This window comes from Mobula birostris, chromosome 7 (assembly GCF_030028105.1).
Source record: "Mobula birostris isolate sMobBir1 chromosome 7, sMobBir1.hap1, whole genome shotgun sequence".
Taxonomy (NCBI): Eukaryota; Metazoa; Chordata; class Chondrichthyes; order Myliobatiformes; family Myliobatidae; genus Mobula; species Mobula birostris.
Genome location: NC_092376.1, coordinates 54,443,601 through 54,466,981, shown reverse-complemented (window position 1 = coordinate 54,466,981; position 23,381 = coordinate 54,443,601). Strand labels below are relative to the sequence as shown.

Below are 23,381 nucleotides of genomic sequence, written 5' to 3'. Positions count from 1 at the left end.
GGCCGAAGGGCCTGTACTGTGCTGTACTGTTCTATGTTCTATGTTTTTTGCCCCTTCTCCCTTATGACTGCTACCATTAAGGAAATGTGGAGTTGTACACGGTCTAGACTTGGTCATATTGGGGCAGCTTTTGCTCTGAGCTCTTGTAAAACTCAGGTAAGTTTTATTATTGTAAAGCTTCCACACAGGCATAAGGTGTTGGTTGTACTGTGTGTCAGATGCATGGAGTTGCATCAAGGTGAGCTTTGATGTCTCGGTCACTATTATATGACCAGAGATGGTGTACAACCACATCTGTAGATGGCATGGTCTGAATGTTAATCCTTTATATGGTTAGTGCTAATAAGGGCAGGTTTAATACATAAGCCAGACAAATTACCATTCTTCCATTTGCAAACTGTTTTGGATATTATCTAGAAAACTGATTTCAAAGGAATTGAACCAAACAAGATCTTGTTTATTATTTTGCTGATCTCTTGTAACTTGAAACAATTTCATTTGAATGATTAAGGTGCTTGAATGCTGCTGGTCCGAAAGTTAAGTGATTCTTGCTAGCCTTTCAGTAAATGTCAGCCTGCTTTAATGTATTTGTGGATATTTAACTTACACAGGTGGCTGCTACGAAACCAGCTGTTGTGAAGTTGAGATTAGTGCATTTCCCCATTAGGTTTATTGCCTTTATGTTTCAGTTTAGGATTGTGAACTAAGGTATAATTTTACAGAATTTGGTAAATCTATAATATCAAATGAAAGCCTTTGGTACATTAATAATTCTCTTAAAATACTTTGTGATCATTCTTGCAAATATACACCATTTGGGCTAATGCTGAACAGGAAAAAGATGTTGCTGTGGATAAGTATATTTATAATTACAAGATGAATCATGCCAGGAAATTTTTTGTAAAAAAATGTCATTTTTATGATATATTCTTTGGCAGCTGCTATGTTACTTGTTCCTCCCTACTGTACTCCCATCACCCAGTCCAGTCTTCAGAAGTAGATAACAGCTGACATTTCCCATATTCAGTACAGTGTCACCGGATGCAATGCACAGTAAAGTAGGAAGTGGTTTGGTATCTAATTTTTGTAATTCTTTTTGCAGATTAGTGGTATGTTGTATTTTAAGTTTCTTTGTAAGTGGTCATCTTGTGAAGAACTCTCGTGAAACTTTGAACTGATCAGTAGAGACAGTAAGTGTTATTAAATATTACTTCACTCCTTTTTCCAGTTGTACATAAATTGTTTTAAATTTTGCATATTTCTAATATTAATGCATTTAGGAAGTGCCAGTTAGTCAACTTCTCTGACCTTCCCAAACCATGATCAACATAGAACAATTTAGGATTTTTAAGATGATATTCCACTGAGTTGGAAATTCCTGTCTTGCAGTAATTCCTGTTTAAATTAGCAAAAGGAACCAGTGTTAAGGTCCTATCCTGCAGGGTGGATGAAACAGTCAAGAGGGAGTTATCGTGGGCCCACCCGTTTTCTTTCAACTTTTGTTCGTGGAAAGCTAGTAGTCTAGGAGCCAGTGGCTTTTTCTTTAAAAGTGATCCTTCTGTGAGTGAGACAGAACTGGTGCTAGGATAATACTCCAAGAAGTGATGTGTGTAGCATTTGAACATCCAAAATATCTTTCTCAGTTATTGCATTAAGCTGTTTTCATTTCAGCTTCTCGTTTCTTAAAACAGGAAGCTTAAATTTTACTTATTTGTGAAGCATGATGCCTTAAGGAGAAATGATTTTATTTGACAACTAGACAACAAGGTGACCCGTTGGGGCACCCTTTGAGAGAAGGGTAGTGCAGTCTGATGTGACCAGAATGTGCATTAAATTTTCCTGAATGCTATTGGTATTGCTTTGCTTTGGAAACTGAAGTAGAAAACCTCAGTTTATTAAAGAAGAATGACGCGTAGCAAAGCAAATATAGCTCCTTCTCATTTAACGAAGGACACTTTTGATGGCATCATTTCCGGTTTATCTGCCGCCCTTGTGCCTCTCATTGTCATTCTGGAGATGTGCAGTCCTTTCAACCCCCGTCTCTTCATCTCTTCTGTTTGTTCTTCGTCTCTGATGCTGGAGATGTGCATTTCTCAGCTCGTTTGTCTCTTCCTCTCTCCTCCTCCTGTGCCTCTTTTTGTCATTCTGGAGACGTGCAGCCCTTTCATCCCCCGTCTCTTCATTTCTTCTGCTGTTTGTTGTTTGTCTCTGATTCTGGAGACGCGCATGCCTCTTCTCTTCTGTCTCTTCTTCTCTCATCTTTTTTTTGGCCTGACTCTTTGATCTTGTAGTCATGCAGCCCTGGCCTCATCCGATTCCTGTTCTCTCCCTCTCCTTGCCGCTTCCTGATGACATTTGGCGTCATATATAACCATATAACAATTACAGCACGGAAACAGGCCATCTTGGCCCTTCTGGTCCATGCCAAACTCTTACTCTCACCTAGTCCCACCGACCTGCACTCAGCCCATAACCCTCCATTCCTTTCCTGTCCATATATCTATCCAATTTAACTTTAAACGACAACATCGAACCTGCCTCAACCACTTCTGCTGGAAGCTCGTTCCACACAGCTACCACTCTTCGAGTAAAGAAGTTCCCCCTCATGTTACCTCTAAACTTTTGTCCTTTAACTCTCAACTCATGTCCTCTTGTTTGAATCTTCCCCACTCTCAATGGAAAAAGCCTATCCATGTCAACTCTATCAATCCTCCTCATAATTTTAAACAACTCTATCAAGTCCCCCCTCAACCTTCTACGCTCCAAAGAATAAAGACCTAACTTGTTCAACCTTTCTCTGTAACTTAGGAGATGAAACCCAAGCAACATTTTAGTAAACCTCCTCTGTAGTGTCTCAATTTTATTGACATCTTTCCTATAATTTGGTGACCAGAACTGTACACATTACTCCAAATTTTGCCTTACCAATGCCTTATACAATTTCAACATTACATCCCAACTCCTGTACTCAATGCTCTGATTAATAAAGGCCAGCATACCAAAAGGTTTTTTCACCACCCTATCCACATGCGGTTCCACCTTCAGGAAACTATGCATCATTATTCCTAGATCCCTCTGTTCTACTGCATTCTTCAATGCCCTACCATTTACCATGTATGTCCTAAAATGTAGCACCTCACACTTATCAGCATTAAACTCCATCTGCCATCTTTCAGTCCACTCTTCTAACTGGCCTAAATCTCTCTGCAAGCTTTGAAAACCTACTTCATTATCCACAGCTCCACCTGTCTTAGTATCATCTGCATACTTACTAATCCAGTTTACCACCCCATCATTCAGATCATTAATATATATGACAAACAACATTGGACCCAGTATAGATCCCTGAGGCACACCGCTCGCTACACACGTCCTCCAATCTGTCATCTCTTGACTGTAATGTCCCCCTTCCCTTTCCACGCGGCATAATTAGGCTGACCATTTTTTTTTTACCCTAATGCTGGATAGAAGATACGAAGCAGTAACACCAAAGGATGCTGATTATTCTTGATGATGTGTTTGGCGCTCTCCTAAATGGATGTGATATAGTCACCGCTGTCCTTTGCAGCAAAGGGTTTTATGGGTGTCTCGAAGTACGTCATTGCAATAAGATTTAATTATCTCTTATTTATGGGTGGCAGTTCGATCTGTCCCAATCCTGCACACGCTGATGGTGATTAGCAGAATGTGACCCCTTAAAATAGAGCTTCCCTGCCCTTTTGCTCTGGTAGGTGTCACTGCTGAGGCTGGCCGTGTGCATGTGTCGGGCTGTCGCGTCCCGATTTCTATGATGGCGGATCGGCTCTCAGGTGAAGGCAAACCTGTTGATTTTTGCGAATGAGCAATTTTATACGAATATATAACCCTGAACTTTGCCTGCATTCTGTAAGTTAGCGCATTTTAATTAGATTTAGCCAAAAATAGTGCCGCTGTAATGCATCGTTTGCTCTAATTGGTCACAAACAGACAGACAGACAAGGCATGAGAGTTTTAATGTATAGATAATGCTTTGGGCGGTTTTTAATTTTGTTGCTGTATTTTTTTAATTATTATAACATCAAAATATATTTTTGGTGGATTGTAGTGCTTCATTAAATACTACTGATGTATAAAATGGGATAAGTGTATACCACCTGGAAATGAAGATTTTATCCATAGATTATTTTTCCCAGATGAGATTTGATCTAATTTGCTGTGTGATGCCAATACTTAATGCAATTTAGAAATTATTATATTGATGCTGTATATTTCAGTAAATTTGCTTAAATGGAGCGAAGAATTTTCACAGCAATAAAATACAGCACCCTATACTCCCCAGCATTCCAAATCAACACTAATTTCTTAAAATCCTTCCACATACAAGTGCGCATTTCTCAGCTGTGTTTTGTAAGTAACACTTGTCTTTTATTAGTTCTGCATATCACTCCATCACCGGATGATTCAGACCATTTTGGATCAAGCCACAGAGATTTCATCTCTATTTACTGTCAAACAGCTTCAAGTTAACTGTCAACATAAAGAAAACAGAACAGCAGCAATTACATACCATAGCCTGACAGGTTATTTTAATGTAGTCCCATCACAGCAAAGGAAATTCAGATCCAGTGCAAATTTTTGGAATGATAATCAAATGATTGTTAATAGACTAGAGTGCATGTCATCTCTTGACAAGCCTGACTAGAAGGAAATTTAAAGAACTCGAAGTATACAGCCCTGAGATTCATCTTCTCCACAGACAGCTACGAAACAAAGAAAACCATGGAACCCGTTCAAAGAAAAAAAACAACAAACTCCCCCCAACACAAAAAACAAATTGCGAAAATGGCAACAAGAAAGAACAAGCAAAAACACATAATATATAAAACACAAAATCGAACAGTACATATTCTGTTCAACTCAGTGTTCATTATCTGCAGGATGCCCTGATTCAAAGTCGCCCAGAATAGCAACAGAGAAAGGAGCAACCAGGAACTACTGTCCAATCCTCAAACCGTAGACTCAGAACTTGGGTAACACCCTCCAACAGCATCGAGGGAGAGGGAGACAGTCACATGCAGATGTCTTCCTCCGGAAGCACTGAGTGAGAGGCTGGCAGATAGCGCTGAACACTTGCTCTCCTTCCACACTCGCCTCGATGTTTTCAATCTTCCTCGGTGCTTTAATCGGCGAGAAATGGAGTCAGTCATGGTCCCTGAGCTTCTTGGCCTCAAGGCCACTCGCCTCCCCGAATCTTCTCAAAGACAGCGAAGTGCCAGGTCGCTGAATTGATGGTGTGCCTGAAAACATGCCATCAGACTGTAAATCACAGGCTCCAACAGTACCAGAACCACATTGAAAGTAAAAGCAGTGAAAGAAACAGTTTTGTGGTCCATCTGGAGAATGTTGCCCGTGGAGGTGTTGTTCACCAGCGCTGTCTTCAAAGTACAAATATATCACCAAATACAGCCCTGAGATTCATTTTCTTGTGGGCATACATTTGTAGAATAATAACTATAACAGAATCAACAAAAGACCACCCAATTTAGGCATTCAACCAGATTGCAGAAGTTAACAAACTGCAAATGCAAAAAAAAAAATTATATATTTTAAAATAAGCAATAAATGTCAAGAAGATGAGCTGAAGAGTCCTTGAAAGTGAATCCATTGGTTGTGGGAACATTTTAATGATGGAGCAAGTGAATAATTACACACAAAAAAGAAAAATGTAGTACATGAAACTAAAAAATATAATTCCAACCTGTGTTCAGAGATATCAGAAATGGTGTATATTGCCTAATTTCAGACATGGAAGAGAAAAATATTTACTGTTATTTTTAACTAGCTATGAGATATGAAATGGAGGACTCGTAATAAGAGCAAGCAAAATGAAGTTGCGTTGGGCAATTTCAAAGACATGCTGTAGTTGGATTGTAGTTTTGCACATAGAGCTGCTGGGATTGCAAGCTCTTAATGGTGTTAATGTTGGGGCCCCAAGCAGGACAGGTGGGATTGGAGGAGATTAAATCATAGAATGTGTATTAATGATTCTCATTCTTGGGGTTTCATTGTGTGCAAAGAAAATCATAGGGGTTTTTTAGGTAACAATTTCTGAAGGTCTGCAGTCCCCTGACTTACTGATGGAATTCATACCGTCAACATGCTCTTCTTTCTCAGAAAGTTATGGTGCATTTCGCTAGCTGAGGCACTCCAGCTTCTTTGTCAGGAAATCTTGTCCCAAAAAAATTGAGCTCGAAATGTTTGTACAGAGGGAGTATGGTATTATTGGAGATTCTGTCTTGCAGGTGAAATATTAAACTGAGACTCTGACATATCTCGGGTAGACTGAAAAGATCCCTGTTCTTTGAGGGAATGTGGGGAAAGTTAATTCCCCCCAATTGGTGACAACATTTATCAACGCTATTTGTTAGAACTTGCTCAGTGCAAATTCACTGTCTTGTTACCGATATTACAAATATACTGCAAGTGACATAGGCTGATAATATGTATGTTTTTTTTGTTAATCATTTTAAGGATTAGAGAACATTTGCTTTAATTTGCATGTGCTAAAGACATGGTGCAGAATAAGTACAAATTTTCAGTTGTTTATATTACTGGGTTTTAGTTTCAAATAAATTGGTCAATGTGGACTTAGTCCATCATGAGTAAAGCCCTCCCCACCATTGAGCACATGGACATGGAGTGTTGTCGCAGGAAAGCAGCATTTATCATCGGGGACCCCCACCACCCAGGTCATGCTCTCTTCACGCTGCTGCCATCAGGAAGGAGGTACAGGAGTCTCAGGACTCAGACTACCAATTCAGGAACAGTTACAGTATTATCCTTCAGCCATCAGGCTCTTTAAAATAAATATGGACGACATGAGATGAAGAGTCCTTGAAAGTGAGTCCGTAAGTTGTGGGAACATTTCAGTGATGGGGGCAAGTGAGGTTATTTCCTTTGGTTGAAGATCCACTATTTGTTTGTTTATTTTTATATTTGCACAGTTTGTTGCCTTGTGCATGCTGGTTGAATGCCCACTCGGTGCAGTCTTTCATTGATGCTATTGTGGTTATTATTCAATTATGGATTTATTGAGTATGCCTGCAAGGAAGTGAATCTCAGGGTTGTATATGGTGATGTAGATGTTCTTTGATAATAAATTTACTTTGAACTTTTGAACTTCGAGTTAAATGCAGAAGACTAATATTTGATTATAGAAGTATTGGGAATGTTTCAGCAGAGGGCGCTGTGTTGCAGTCTGACATGTAGAGGATGAGGAGACATGACAGACTGCATGTGCTGGAATCTGGAGTATCACATGATCTGCTGAGGGACTCAGCAGGCCAGGCAGCATCTTTGGAGGGAAGTAAACAGTCGACATTTCAGGCCAAGACCCTTCAACGCCGGAAAGAAAGAGGGCAGAAGCCAGAATGAAAAGGTTGGGGGTAGGGGGAGGTAAGAGCTGGCAAATGATAGGTGAATCCAGGTGAGGGAGCTGAAAGTGTGAATGATGTGAGAAGCTGGGAGTTGATAGCTAGAAGGCGCAAAGGCTGAAGAAGATGAAGTCTAATAGTAGAGAATAAAGGGAAAGAGGGAGGATGGTGTGAGTAATGGGCAAGTCATGAGGGTGAGGGAAGGAAAGAAAAAGGGTAAGGGGGCCAGGGAAATAAGGGAAAACAAAAAGGGGGATGACCAGATGGGAGTGGTTGCAAGAAATTAGAGAAATCTATGTTGATGATTTTGAATTGGAGATTACCAAAATTGCAAAGTCTAAACAGAAACTTTCCTGGCCAAGTACCATGTGGCAGGGTCTCACATGCACCAGATCAATGCAAGTTTAAAAGTAGTGAAACCTGCAGAAGATACAAGAAAATAGGACACATACAAAGAGCATGTCTGGCAGACAAAAATAAATGGATTGAACAGGGTAGAGAAAAAGATAGTCAAGTTGCAGTTTCAAAAACAGCACTAATGTGCACGCTGTTGATTGAAAAATCTGATAACGATTAAAGTGAAACAGGACTGAGTAGCTTTGAGATTTACAGTGTGAAAACCAACAATAGACATGCAGTATGGCTTACTCTAGAAGTAAATGGCAAATTAATTAAAATTAAATTAAAGTGAGTTTGAGTGACATTTCAAAGATACTAAAATGAAGCCTGCAGATCTCCAATTAAGAATTTATACTGGAGAAAAGGTAACTCCTTTGAGATTGACATTCGTTACATTGAGCTTGCATGTACTAAAAACAGAGGGGCAGTATTGTAAGGCTGTGATTGGTGGAGAAAACTACAACTGGATTGGAGAACCATCACCATTTGCTTGCCACGTCTCCTGCAGTAGAGTCAACTGAAAGCAAATTAAGAAAGGTACTGAATGATGTTCAAGGATGGTATTGGAAAGCTCGAAACATATCAAGGGTAAAATGGTGTTAAATGAGAAGGCCACACCCAAATTTTACAAAGTCCCTCTGGTTCTTTATACCATCTGTGATAAAGTAGCCAGTGAGCTAGATCTCATGGAGGCTGAAGGAATTCTTTCCAAGGTTGTGGAGTCCATAGGCAATGCCAGTGGTCCCAGTAGCCAAGAAGAATGTGCGTGTCAGGATCTGTGGTGATTTTAACCCAGTCCTGAAAGTAGATCAATACCTACTGCCTTGGATAGAGGGTATCTTAGTAAACCCTTCTGGAGGGCAACACTTCAACAAAGAGGACTTAGCTGAGGCTTACCTGAAGATGCAACAAGAGTCCAAAATGTTTCTCACCATAAGCACTCACAACTGGCTTTATCACTATTATAGACTTATTTCTGGGGCAGCATCTGCACCTGCACGCTGGCAGAAAACTGTAGACCACGTGCTGTAAGGCTGCCCAGGCACTCAGTGTCACCTGGATGACATCATTGTTACTGGTAGGGATGACAAGAAATATCTCCAAAATCGTAAGGCACTGCTTAAAAAAAAGATTAGAAAATTATGGACTCGGAGCACAACCCAACAAGTATGAATTCCTTAAACTAAGCATCACTTACTGCGTTCACGCAATCAATGCACAAGGATTACACAAGTGTGCTGAGAAAATATGAGTAGTGATGGATGCCAAAGGACGTGTCACGGTTGTGGTCTTTTTTAGGATTTGTCAGTTAGTATAACAGGATTCTGCCAAAACTGGCTGCTGTGCTCCACCGCCTGAACTCATTACTACAGATTGAGAAGAAACTGAAATGGACAAAGCAGTATGAGGTGGCTTTCCAAAAGGTAAAGGAGATGGTGACGACAGATACTGTACTCACAGGTCATGATCCACGATAACATCATCCAGTGAAGCGTGCCTATGATCCTCACCTTATGGTGTAGGTGCAGTCATGTCATATGTTATGAGTGATGGAAGTGAAAGCCCCAAAGTGTTTACATCATGTTATTTTAGCGCTGCAAAGAGAAGTTATGCACAGATTGACAGAGAAGCCTTGAGTCTGGTTTGGGATGTGAAATGTTTCAACCAGTACTTGTATGGGAGAGAGTTTACCCTCATTACTGATCATCAACCAATAGCATCCATTTTCAATACATAGAAGCATGTCCAACTGCCAGCAGCAGCTCAAATGCAGAGATGGGCTCTGTTTCTTGCAGGACACAATTACAAGATTGAATTCAAGAGGACAACTGATCATGGAAATGTTGGTAGATTGTTCTGTTTCCTCTTGTAAAAATAAATGCCTGAAAAATTTACAAAAGAGGACACTCCTCTTGATGTATTCTCCCTAATGCAAATCAAAAGTTTCCCTACTTTGGCAGAGATGACACAGAGAGAAACTGGAAAAGATGACACATTGTCTCAGGTTTACATGGCAACCAAAATGGCTGAAATATGCAGCAGAAATTCCAGTTCACCCATTTTGTTAGACCAGGTCTGGGATGAACTTGCCCTTGATGAGGGTTGCCTTATATGGGGTTTGAGAGTTGTTGTACCATCCAAGCAGAGATCTAAGGTATTGGAGGAGCTACATGCTGGTCCTCTAAGCCTGGTTAAAAAATGAAAGCATTATCTGGTGGCCTGGGATAGATTAGCAGATCGAGCAGCTTGCTATTCACTGTTCAAGATGCCAATGGAAGAAAGGCACCCCAGAGTTGTCAGAACCACTTCCTGCAGTCCCTGAATCAACTCCTACAACCAGCACAGAGGAGGCCCCAGAACCCAGGATGGTTTCACAGCCGCAAGTCTCACCTGCCAAGCAGAGTGACCCCCCTCCCTTATCAGGAAAGATGTTATCCCACCACATAGCAGTTATGTCTTTAGTCTTGAATAGGAGAATTTTAAAATTTATGATGCTGTGGATAGTAGTTGGAATTATGCACATAATTATATAATTATGCATATTATAGTATTATGCACAGTTAAATGAAAAAGTTTGTGAACCCTCTGCAATTACTTGGTTGTCTGCATTAATTACTCATAAAATGTGGCCTGATCTTCATCTAAGTCACAATAATCTGCCTAAACTAATAACAGAAACAATTGTACTTCTTGTCAAAACTGAGTATATCATTTAAACAATCACAGTCTAGGTTCAAAGAAGTATGTGAGCCTCTGGGGTAATTCCTTCTACAAAATCTATTTGGAGTCTGGTGTTCCAATCAATGAGTACTGAAGGAGGTGAAAAAGAACCCAAGAGTAACAGCAAAAGATCTACAGAAATTTTGAGAACTTGCTAAAGTCTCTGTTTATGTGCCCACTAAAAGAAAACCACTGCACAAGAATGGTGTTTATTGAAGGACACCACAAAGGAAACCACTGCTCTCCAAAAAGCACTGCTGCATGTCCTAAGTTTGCAAAAGACCACCCGGATGTTCCACAATGATTCTGGCACAACTTTCTGTGGACAGATGAGACAAAAGTTGAACTTTTTGACCGAAATTTGCATTGCTATGTTTAAAGGAAAAAGGGCAGTGCACACCAACACCAAAACTTCATCTCAACTCTGAAGCATGGTGGAAGGAGCATTATGGTTTGGGGCTGCTTTGCTGCTTCAGGGCTTGGACACCTTGCAATCATTGAGGGAAAAATGAATTCAAAATTACGTCAGAGCTTTTACAGGAGAATGTCAGGGTAACGGTCTGTCACCTGAAGCTTAATAGAAGTTGGATAATGCAACAAGGGAATGATCCGAAACACATGAGTAAGTCAATAACAGAATGGTTTAAAAAGATGGCAATTTGTGTTTTGGAATCTCAGAGTCATATAGTAAGGCATCCATTAGTCTTGCAAGACCATGGATCTGCACCTGGAAAGTCTTCACTCTCCAGGGCGCAGGCCTGGGCAAGGTTGTATGGAAGACCAGCAGTTGCCCATGTTGCAAGTCTCCCCTCTCCACGCCACCAATGTTGTCCAAGGGCAATAGAACCCATACAGCTTGACACCAGTGTCATCACAGAGCAACCTGTGATTAAGTGCCATGTTCAAGGACACAACACATTGCCTCGGCTGGGGCTCGAACTTACGACCTTCAGGTCGCTAGTCCAATGCCTTAACCACTTGGCCACGTGCCCACACTATCTATCTATCTGTGTGTGTGTGTGTGTGTATGTATGTATATGTGTGTGTGTATATATATGTATATATAAATATATGTGTGTGTGAACACGTGAACAGCATATGTCATCTCACCACCACATCACATTTGTGCACCTCACTGAAGTAAAAACAAAACATTCATGTTCTCCTGGGCTGCCATGTTTTTCTTTCAATTAGTTTCTGGAGTTATAAAAGATGACATTTCTTTTCTCCCCATGGATGCTGCTTGACTAGCTGAGTTCCTCCGGCAGATTGTTAGTTGCTTTGTTCTATAGCGGTGTTCGTCAGGTTGAACTCAAATGATTAATTTGAATATATGTGTGTGTCCCATTTAGCATTATGTGTGTCATAAGAATTAAATTCCTGAGGTTGTACAAGGTCCTATTAGAACTTAGTGAATCCAATTAATTTGAAATTTAAAATCAAACTGCTGGCGGAGCTCATAGGTTGAAGGAGTGTCTGTGCAGACAAAAGGATAGAAGGGTTTCGGCCTGAAACATCATCTATACTCTTTTCCATAGATGCTGCCTGGCCTGTTAGGTTCCTCCAGCATTTTGTGTGTGTTTCAGGTAGTGACTCAGTACTAGAACTGAGAGTTTAGAGGAATGATGACCAGTATAAAACAGGATGAAACGGGAGTTGATGTGTGATAGGCGGAAGTAAGTGAGGTGGTGCTGATACAGCCAAGTGAGTCTGGTGATTCACGTCATTTTTTCTCCCCAATCCTCACTCACCCAAGACCCCCCCTCCCCAGTTCCCTTTACGCTTTCTTTTGAGATCACTCTTTCTTTCTGCGAGACTCCCTGGGCCACTCATCCCTTCCTTTGGCACTTTTCCCTGTGACCATAAAAGGTGCAACACTTGCCCCTAAACCTCCCTTACTACATCCAAGGCAGGAAACAACCTTTCCAGTTTCTTGTTTGTCTTTTCCCACCTCTATCTACTGCATTTGATGTTCAAAGGTTCAAAGGTCCAATCTAATGTCAGAGAAATGTATACAGTATACATCCTGAAATGCTTTTTCTTCACAAACGTCCACGAAAACAGAGAAGTGCCCCAAAGAATGAACGACAGTTAAACGTAAGAACCCCAAAATCTCCCCCCAGCTCCCCTCCCTCTCACACGTAAGCGGCAGTAAGCAACGATCTCCCCCCCCCCACTAGCAAAAAAAAAAGCATCAGCACCCACCACTAAGCACTCAAGCATGAGCAAAACAATAGCAAAGACACAGACTTGCAGTTACCCCAAGGACTTGGCGTTTCACCCGGCATTCAACATACCACAGGTTCTCTCTCTCCCTAATAAGGGAGAAGGAGCTGTCTCCCGTTTTTTCCCCGGCGAGATGCAAACATGGACCATATGGCTGTTTTGCAGAGCTCTGGTACTCTATATGTGCATCGGTCATCTTGAAATTCCATTTGCATGTCACTGCAGCTCCCCTCCCTGTTCCTATTCTGACCTGACTCTCTTCTGTCTTCACTTCTGTTACAGTGAAGCCAATTGCAAACCAGAACCGCACCTTGTATTCCCAAATGTTCCTACCATTATGTTGCCTTTATTTCAATGGCATGAACATTGAATTATAGGTAACTCACTCCCTTCTGTGTTTCTTTCCATTCTACAACTCTGCCTAGGCTCTCCCTCCCTTTGTTCACATTCTCACCCATCCTGCTCCATCTGCCCATAGCACCCATCTACTGGAATTTCTTCTCCCTTTGCAAACCCTTTCTGTCCTCTTTTCCCCCATCTGCCTGTCATCCTCCTTTAATTGGTTCTACCTGGCAGCCCCCGTCTTCCCCTCTTGCTTGCTTCTTTATACCGACTGTGTTTCCTCTACACTCTTAATCCTGATAACAGCGTCAGAACCTGAAATAACAACTATTCCTCTTTCACCCATTGCTGAATTTTTCTAGCAGTATTTCTCAATACAGATTCAACATCTGCAGTCTCCTCCATCTCCCAGTGGGAATTTATATGCTTGAATCCCAGTTATCTATGCAGGAAAATAGTTAGCTTGGGGTTTGCATTCTTCTGATTTGGAAGTACAGATAGGAGTCAAACATTGATAAGTGGCTAGTTGTGTCACAAGTTCAGGGGTACGAGGAATAAGGATTTATTGTCCAGAATGGTATCCTATGCCACATACGATTCTGTGGCATTTCACAGGAGAAGAACTTAAAAGCAGATGAGATGGCAAACATGAACATTGTTTTTATGCTGTTTCAGAGCAGCTTTCATACCTGTCTTACAAAAATGCTGCATAAACATGAACCAGCTGATTATAGAAAGGTAAAGCAAATTTCCTTTTGTTCCATTTTCATTTTGGGAGCCCATTGTTCTGTGTCTCTTGAAAGACAAAATGTATAAAATTGAATAAGGGTTATCTGTAAAATGTTCCAATTAAATTAAAGATTGGTGTATTGTTTTTAGAAGTCCAACATTGTTTCAGTGTAACAGCTATATTTTTAAACATATACTCTCCCGCTACTGAGCACTTAGCATTGCCTTCTGCGAAAGGGTGTGATGTAAAGGTTAATTAGCTTGTGTGGAGCTGGGCAAGTTTTAACAGATTGAAGTACATCATGGTATGTACTTTGCATATCTCTGCATTCCTCCTCTTATCAAGAGCAAAGTAATTTGCTTTGCCAAGTACGTATGTTCAAAAATTTAGTTATGCACACAATTGTCCTATTAAAAGGTTATTTTGTACTTCAAGACGTTTCAAAGTATTTTATAGCAAATACTGTACTGTAAATACTGGGAAGTGTAGTCACTGTTTTGATGTAGGAATGCAGCCCAGTGTGGCAGTTTAAATTTTTCATCTCTAAGTTTTTCAAAAGTGACTTGAACTGAGAACCTTCTGATTTGGCTAACTACGCCATGATTAACTTCAAAAATGCTGTACTTATAAAATGATTATATATCTGTCAATCATTAAATCAAGTCTAGTGAGGACAGAGACTGGATAGTCATTCAATATAAGTGGATTTAAATATCTGACATAACATGCAGTTTTGCCTCTTTGGAGAATTATTATTTTAATACAGTGGGTACTGGTTAATTGAGACACATTGGGACCAGTACATTTTGGCCCAATTATGTGGCTACCCCAACTAGTTAAAGTATAAAAGAGACAAACCGCCTTTAACTGAGTAATTCTTCTGTAGGAAGAAGAATGTATTTAAATGAAATGGAGAAAAAAATTTGGAACACTGCCAATACAATACTATAAAACTGTGTGTTAACGTCTAATTGTTATTGACTGAAGAATTCGTCCAATGTACCTGAACTCTGCCACATTCTTTGGATTGACTGTAAGTGAATAAAATCAGCGCAGACACCTAGTGTAGATAATGGACTGCCTTCATATCATGCTATCAACGATTGCATCCTCCGTATCTTCATTTACATTGTAACATTCAAGAAGGTTGTCAATAGTTTCAAATTCTTCATATGTCCTAACTTATTGAATTAGTAAGCTTGTTTCATTTTCACTCCCAGCCATTTCTTGTATCTCCAAGCTGAATGCTTGAAACTACAGTGAGCAAAACTTCTGAATTGTCTTATTGCTTATTTCTTGCCAACTATCTATGTCAAAAATCACTGCCTTTTGAACACAAGTGACATTATCTAAGAATCTCAGCTATTTTCTTGATTAGTTTTTGTTATTTAAGGATTGTTCCAAATAAGCTGCAGCCCCAATTAACTGGTGGCCCAGTTAACCAAAATCCACTGTCTTAATATTTAAGTTTTTTGGTCAGTAGTTACAAAGCTGATCACAATATTTTCAGCTGTCAGGAACCATTGCTCTATAAAGGATGTCAGCTTTCTAAAGAAATATTATATTGTTATCGGTGGAATTGGCCATCTCCTTCCACTTTTGTAATGCTAGTTGTTAATATACCAGCAGATCTATCTTTGCAAGAATTTATTGGACAACTGCGAGTTTCTCTACATACTTTCAGCATTTGCATAATCTTGCCTTTTTAAATGAAGGTTCAATTGAAATCTGCTTGAAATATGGTTACACTGAATTTGAGGTGCACACATTCCATTGGATTTGATCACTGATGACAAAATGATGGTTTTTAAGTTAATACAAAGTTCAATCAAGTAAATAATTGACTTAATTCAATAAAAATAAAATTAAAGTCCTTAGAAGATAAAGTATAACTTCAAGGTTTTCACCTTCATTGCTACTCATCAGGAGGGAATATGACCTTCTTATGAGTTAAACTTGAAGAAATAAATAACATTATTTCTTTGTGGGAGTTTACTGCCTCCTCATCATCACTCTTGTGATTCTAGCTGCTTCACTCTCCATTCCACTTTTATCTTTTTCCTTTTGCTCCACTCCCTATAGCACTTTTTGGCTTCCTCTTACTCCTCTAATCTTGTGGAAACCTGAATCTGACCATGTGCTGTGCACCACAAGTTTACAGTACTGTAGCCACCATCTGATTGGACCATTCACTAAACATTCCACTTTCAAAATCTTAGCAACAGTCCTTTGATTCAGTCCTCACCATAACATTTTCTGCAGCTGTCTGTCTGCTCAATCAGTTCTCCTGCCATCACCTTCATGACCAATCTTCTATTCAAACAACTGCTCACTCAAGCAAGCCACTCCTGCAAGGCAGTTTCATCTCTGCTTCCTTAATCCAGTGGAAGTATTGAACATCTGGTTAAGTCATTCACTACCTTGATCCACAAAACACTCTCAGACCCTGCTCTGGTCTACAAAGACAGCTCATTGCAACAGGATTATCCTGGAGTACAAGGTAACCGCCAACTTTAGCTGTTTTCTTCTAAAGAATTGCTTTTCCCCTCCCTTGTCAACCTTCATGGAAACTCCTACATTTCAATATTGAGACCACCTAATAGCCCTCTCTTGTACTGTATTTCTGTCTTTTAGTCCCTTTTAGGTTTTTTTTTTCAGCCACACTTAGCAATCTGACAAATTTAGATCTTCCTCTAGTTTCTTTCATATGTGCTGTCTTGTCTACTCAATGCCTGAGGCACAATTCCTGATCACCAAGCTTTCTTTTCTGGTCCCTATGTTAGGTGATATTACAGAAAAGCTTGTCATGAAGTGAGCCTCTAGCATTCAAACCTGCTGTCATCTACCCAGCCTCAAAACAAAACTGTCCATTGAGTCCTTCCTGTCCTTGCTAAATCTCTGCATTCCCAGTCTCTTTTTCCCCTTAAAGGATGTATTGCAGCCTCCCAAATTTGCATCCAAGTTTCCAGGAACTTGATGAGTCTCTCCAATCAGATTTTGAGCCCTGTCACATTAACAAAATTACGAGTGTCAAAGCCGCTGATAGTTTTAACAAAAGTAATTGCCCCTTTTCCATGTTCCTACAGCTTTTCACATAATCGACCACTCCTTCCCACACTGAGCTTATGGTTATAATGGGACCCATTGGTCCCTTTCTTCTCTCTTCAGTCATAGCTAGAGCATCAACTACAGTGGCTTCTTCCATGGCATTTTTCCTGATCCCCTTCAAATAGCTTATCTTTCTCCATTATCCTTCATTGATGTAAGCTGAAACATCTTAGTTTCCATATTCATGCTGGAAACACCCAGATCTCATGGTTAGTTGCTGTTGCCGTCATAGCTTCAATGTCAGTGACCAGCAGAGTATTGGATGAGCAAATGTACCCCAACTACATATCGGGAAAATGAAAGCCATGACATTTTTTAACTCCCATTCTGCAAGTTCTTTTTCGTGGTGACTAACATAATCCCTTTGTTCCTGTCATAATTAATTCTGAGACTGTTACCTGTCGCACATGCTGCACCGTCACTCAGCGTACCAGTTTTAACCACAAAAATATTACTTGACTACATCTGTCTTGACACCTCTGGCAATGAATCTCTTATCTATACTTATCTTTACTATCTCCCAAGTTTAACTGTTCGAGTACACTTCTGGCTAAGCTCCGGATGGCAGATTGTGATGATGGACGCAGTGCCACTTTTCACTCACTAAGTTCTGGACTTGGTAGCAAATGCTACATGTTCAGGGACTTGCTGGATGTCAGCAGTTCCTGTCAGAACCCAGGGCTAGCACTGAAAAAACTTCAACCCAATACCTCCCATGTAAAATTTTCTTTGATAGTAGACTTGTTTGTGAAGGACCTTTGGACATTTCACCATATCAAAGAAAGAATAGAAAAACTAATTTATTTTTGTCTTTGTGTTCAGTTTTAAGTGTCTACATAAATGTTAATGTGTCAGAACCCAAATGAATGCTGCTAGGTGGTGAAAACTCCCCTGTGAACTAGGGGTTAAATGAGACATGTTCCACGTCTTGCAAAAGTATGGTTGTGCAAAGCGGAGCTTTTGCCTGTTTGGACTTGTGTGGTCAATCCCTGCATTAATTCAGTTGGTTTGATCATAAATAAGAACTGTAAATGGACACAAAAAAAAATTGAGGTTACAACATAGTGTTGCGCAAAGGTGTTCTTTCTTCGGAGGCAGTTGTTACAGCAGAAGTATCTGCCAGTTCTGACACATTCATTCCTTTACCTCTCCATTCAAGGGGTGGGGAGATGAGATCTTGCACTGAAGGTGGAGACTTTATTTGTAACTAGAGAGATTGAGTAAAAATGTGAGAAAATCACTGGATAGGGCCACGTCATAATTTGTAATCCCGGTGATTTCTCTCATGTGCAGATGACGGATGGCTTGCATATGCGCTCATTGGTTAGATTGACTGTGCTCGTGCAAGTTTCAGGAAAAAAAATCAAGTGCCCTTTTTAGAAGGGCGTGTTCGTATGAAAGTCAGGAACCAATGCAATAACAGATTGCATATCAGTACTGTTGCAGGTGTAGGCACTGTGACAAATATCAGCTCAAACGTGGAGCTGGGCTACTAAGTCAGGTATTTTTCAGAAAAGTTCCCGAAAGTTGCCGTAGTTGCTTTCGCTGTACCACACACCACATACCTGACATGAATTTGCTACAGTTGAAAGAGCTTTCGCAGTCTGATCTGTATCGAAGACGGCAAGAGCGTCATGACAGCTTTGGAACTGCTGGCTTAGAGACAAGAAAGTTAAGGTATGTATGTGTTGATTATTAACCTCAACTGGTATTTCTTTAAAAAAAGCAAGCTGTATTCCAACTTGCATTTATTAATGCAGCCAGTCTGAAATTGGTGGTCTTCTTACTTCGAGGGGCAGCGAGCATAATGTCAATAGAAGTTCATTGTTAAGCATATGCAGGTGTACTGTATACAAGTTTTAAGTAACTTTTGGATCTTAACATCTGTGTTCTTTTGGTCAACAAGGACAGATAGGGTATCTTTGAGTCAGTAGATTTGAATAGGATGTTACTAAAGTACTGAACTTACTATGAATCTAATATCTCAAATGTAAAATGAAGTTAAATGTTCTATTGCAGTTCCCATTTTTGGCTGTGCCTTTTGAGATTTCCATTGTCTCAAAATATTTTAGTTCTGTCTACCACCACTCTGTTAAAGGATTGTTGTAATGTGTGAGAGAGAAAGCAATGTGATCTGTGTGACAGCAGGAGTGCTTTCAGTGTAATGCAAGAACGTCTTTTAAGTCATTTCAACCATCCTATTTAATTTAGTTCCTATTTACACATTGTAATTCCTTTGACTATTCGTTAACAATTACTGAATGCAATACTTTGCAGATGTCACTGTTTATGTATAGATTATAGTTTTGAAAAAAAATGACTTGTGGAATGTGCCTGAGGGGACAATGATGAGTGCAGTTTTCACTTCTCTGCAAAAACTGAAGGTCACTGTTTGAACTATAAGCTTAAGGCTAATAAATCTGATGAATTTGCTCCATATGGAGGTTCATTTTTGTTAGCAGAAAGGTGAAGGGTATTTTTTAAACATCACGAATGTATTTATGTGATAAAGTAGTTAGATTTTTAAAATTATATGTTGAAACTACAGTGTCTTGAAAACTATTCAGCCCCTAACCCCATGTTCACATAAATGAGTATTCCAACCAGGGGTTTTGATCAATTTAACTGAGAATTTTTGCTTGTGAATCACATGCTTCTTTATTCACAGTAGAGCCCCTCCCCAAAAAAATGTGGAAAATAGTAAAGCATGATAAACTAAAAATTCGGAAACTGAAATGTCAGCAGTTCAAAACTCTTCATTCCACCTTCATTCAGTACTTAGTTGAACCACCACTCATAGCTATTACAGCCAGTAGTCCTTTTAGATAAGTCAGCGTGATGGAGCAAGATTTGCCCTTCTTGCAAAGTTGCTCAAGTTGTGCCAGGTTAGTTGGGGACCGGTGGTGGACAGCAGTCTGGAGGTTTCACCAGTGATGTTTGATTGGGTTCAGGTCAGGACTCTGACTGGACCACTCAAAAACATCAATTGTCTTCATCTGTACCCACTCCATGGTTGCTCTGGCAGGGTGCTTTGGATCATTGTCCTGCTGAAAGATGAACTTCCTCTCCAGTTTAAGCTTTCTGGTGGACACTAGCAGGCTTTTAATCCAGAGATCTCTCTGTATTTAGCAGCATTCATCTTCCCATTAATCCTGACCAGGTTTCCAGTCCCTGCTGCTGAAAAGCATCCCCATGGCTGAAGTTACCTCCACCATACATTACAGTGGGAATGGCTGACACATTGTATTAGATTTATGCCATACATATTGCTTAGTGTTTAAGCCATGCAACCACAAGACCTTCCACAAGATTGTGGAGCCATGAACTTTATCTCCAATTTCAGCCAGTGACTTCTGCAGCTCACTCAGAGAGACTGTTTCATCACAGCACCCTCTCTTAAGAGTGCCATTCTTCTCTGGCGACTTAAGTTCAGAGGGATGTCCTCCGAAGCTGTGCTTTCATGTTTTTTTCCACTTTTTCAAGATGGGCTTCACTGAGCTCCAAGGTACGTTCAGTGCCTTTGTGATGGTCTTCCCAGGTTTACCATTTCCCTGATTTACCTTGAATGCTCTTTTGTCTTCACTTTGATTTGGTCTGTTAATCATCTACCATACTGTTGGACCTTTCAGAGAGAGGAGGTATTTACAGTATTTTTACGAATCTATTCGAAATGGGTGACGTGATCTTCCAGTTTTCTACATCAACTATTTGGGTGAGATGGTCATCATCATCATCATCATCATCATCGGTTGCCATACCCAGTTTGAGTTTGACTGCCATGGCCCACACACTCCTGTAATTCATCGGTATTCATTTCCAGTTCTCTGGCTGCTGTCTCCATCATCATTTGTCTTTGTCTTCCTCTTGCTTTCTTCCCAATTACCATGCATTCTAACTCCTCTTTCCTAATCACATGTCCAATGAAGTTACGTTGCCTTTTCATGATCTCATACATTATTTCTCTTTTTGTGTTTGCTCTGTTCATGACATCCTCATTAGATATTCGTTTCATCCATGATATTCTTTGCATCCTCCTCAAAAACCACATCTCTGCTGCTTCAATTCATTTCCTCATGTTACTAGATATTGTCCAACATTCTGAGCCATATAACATAACTGGATAAACGTAACATTTCAGTACTCTGAGGCGGGTTGTCATGCCTAGTTTTGTATTGGTCAGTATACTCGTTCTCGTAAAGGTGTCTTTCGCCATCCCTATCCTTCTTTTGATGTCCATGTCGCACCTGGCATCTGATGCGACCGAGCTTCCTAAGTAGCAAAAGTTCTGTACTTGTTTTATGTCTTCCCCATTTATTCTCAGCCTGCAGATAGGATTCTCCTTCTTTTTGGATATCACCATACATTCTGTCTTTTTGCAGTTGATAGATCCATTTTTGCTCTTGCTTCAACAACTATATCAATTAAGTTTTGTAGTTCTTCCTCCGTACTTGCAATTAACACAGTGTCATCTGCATATCTGAAATTATTGATGTTTTTACCGCCAACTTTGATTTCCAAGATGTCTCTTATTTTTTGTAATATTGTCTCACTGTACACATTAAATAAATCGGGAGAAACACACCCTTGTCTAACACCTCTCTTGATTTTCGTAAACTGACTCACTTCTCCATCTATTCTTACAGCAGCAGTTTGTTCCCAGTACAGTTTTCTGATTAGACGGAGGTCTTTCAAATCTAAATCGAGAGTCTTCTGTACTATTTCAAATAAGTTATTGTGCTTCACTTCATCAAATGCTTTTATGTAGTCGATAAAACAAACAATCTTTTTGCACTTGACTAGCTCATTCTGATAGTATCCTTAACATCAATATTGCATTTGTTGTTCCTTTGTCTTTTGAAAAAAACCACATTGTTCTTTACCTATTTCAGCTTGTATCTTTCTCTTAGCTCTTGTCATCAAAAGTTTTAGAAGTATCTTGGTGATAGGACCATAAGTTTCATGAGTCATATGTAATTCACATTCTATAAGGGGAGGAGAAGATGGCGACACGACGCAGCGTACGCGGTCGCTCCGAAATGATATCGTATTTGTTAAGTAGGGGCCGTGCACAATTCTGATTTGATGGAGACAGACGTGAGAAGCATGGAGGAACATCTGGAGAAACTTCTGAAATGTCTGCCTCGCTGCCGCTGCTACTGTGCGATCGAGAATCTCTGGAGGGGAAGGCCCTAAATCCTCGGCTTTGCCTATTGCCTGTTGCCGGGGCTGGGGTTGAAGCGCTCGGCAGAGATGGTGCTCGCTGTCGGACGACTGGTCAGAGGCTCGAAGTTTTCGGGCGGACTCGAGTCGGCTGTGATTGGGTGCTTCCAAGGTGCTGCATCGGCAAGTTTGCGGCGCTGGAGTTTCATGGCAGGAAGAGATTTTCTCTTCCTTCTGCCGTCTGCGTGAGATGATGGGACTCTCGAGAGACTTTGAGACTTTATTTTACTGTGCCCATGGTCTGTTCTTTATCAAATTACGGTATTGCTTTGCACTGTTGTAACTATATGTTATAATTATGTGGTTTTTGTCAGTTTTTTAAGTCTTGGTTTGTCTTGTGTTTCTGTGATATCTTTCTGGAGGAACATTGTATCATTTCTTAATGTTTGCATTACTAAATGGCAATAAAAGAGGACTGCATGTCCTCATAATCTAATCTAATCTATTGCTCCAGGTTTCTTAGGAAGAGTGGTAAATACTGATTTTTTTCATCTCTTGTATTATTCCTGTCTCTTAAATGTCATTGATTAAATCAGTAAGTTTTTCAGTTCAATAATCTTCAAGGGCAATAATTTGTTCTAATTTGACCTGCTGCCTTTCCTTTCTTCATCTTATTCATTGCATTATGAACTTCAGATTTTAAAATACTTGGACCTTCAATGTTTTTCTTAACTTCTGGTTTTTCTGGTGAGGTGGTAAGGTAATATATTGCACCTGAGGAAAGTTAGCATAGTATTTACAAAGCAGATGAATACTTTATTGGCCTCACAATTTTGTTCTTAAACTTTTAGTGACAGGCTTTGGATTTTTTCTTTTGATTTAACATGGTGCACAATGTGATTAGCTTAAAAAATCCTCCTTCAATAAACTTAAGTTTAAAAAATAAGACCGTAAAATGTGAAACTAGTTGTGGGGGTTGAATACTTTTTCAAGGCATTGTATTCCCCATCTTCCATTAGCCATCTCATTGTGGTAATGTTTTACCTCAAGTGATGTCTAATAACTTCTTTAATTTAACATTTTTCTGCATCTTTTATAACTTTTGTACATTTGTAGATTTCTGTTCCTGCCTAAAAATGTACATTACTTTGTTTTGTTAACACACACAACATAGCAAAATTAAAACTACTTTGAGAATGAGACTAGCTTCTACATTGAAGCTGGTAGTTACAAAGGTAAAAGATTTGATTTGAGAGTCTTAATTATACTTGTGATATGCATTC

The 23,381-nt window shown here is 39.9% G+C and overlaps 1 protein-coding gene across 4 annotated transcripts in view; it reads left to right on the top strand.

The window, feature by feature from the left end:
• The window catches only part of LOC140200210 (LIM and senescent cell antigen-like-containing domain protein 1), a 109,119-nt gene that overhangs the window by 37,828 nt on the left and 47,910 nt on the right, over positions 1-23,381 (top strand). Inside the window, exon 1 of one of the 4 annotated variants that reach the window (XM_072263193.1) lies at positions 1,103-1,190. The exons of 1 other annotated variant lie outside the window; for it this stretch is intronic. Coding sequence is in view for 2 of the 3 variants with exons in the window: in XM_072263190.1 (XP_072119291.1) it covers positions 18,509-18,615 (107 nt within the window). In the remaining variant the exon portion in view is untranslated. Of the gene's footprint in view, positions 1-1,102; positions 1,191-18,089; positions 18,616-23,381 lie in introns of those variants that run through there. 2 more of the 4 variants (XM_072263190.1, XM_072263191.1) reach the window with 2 other exon arrangements.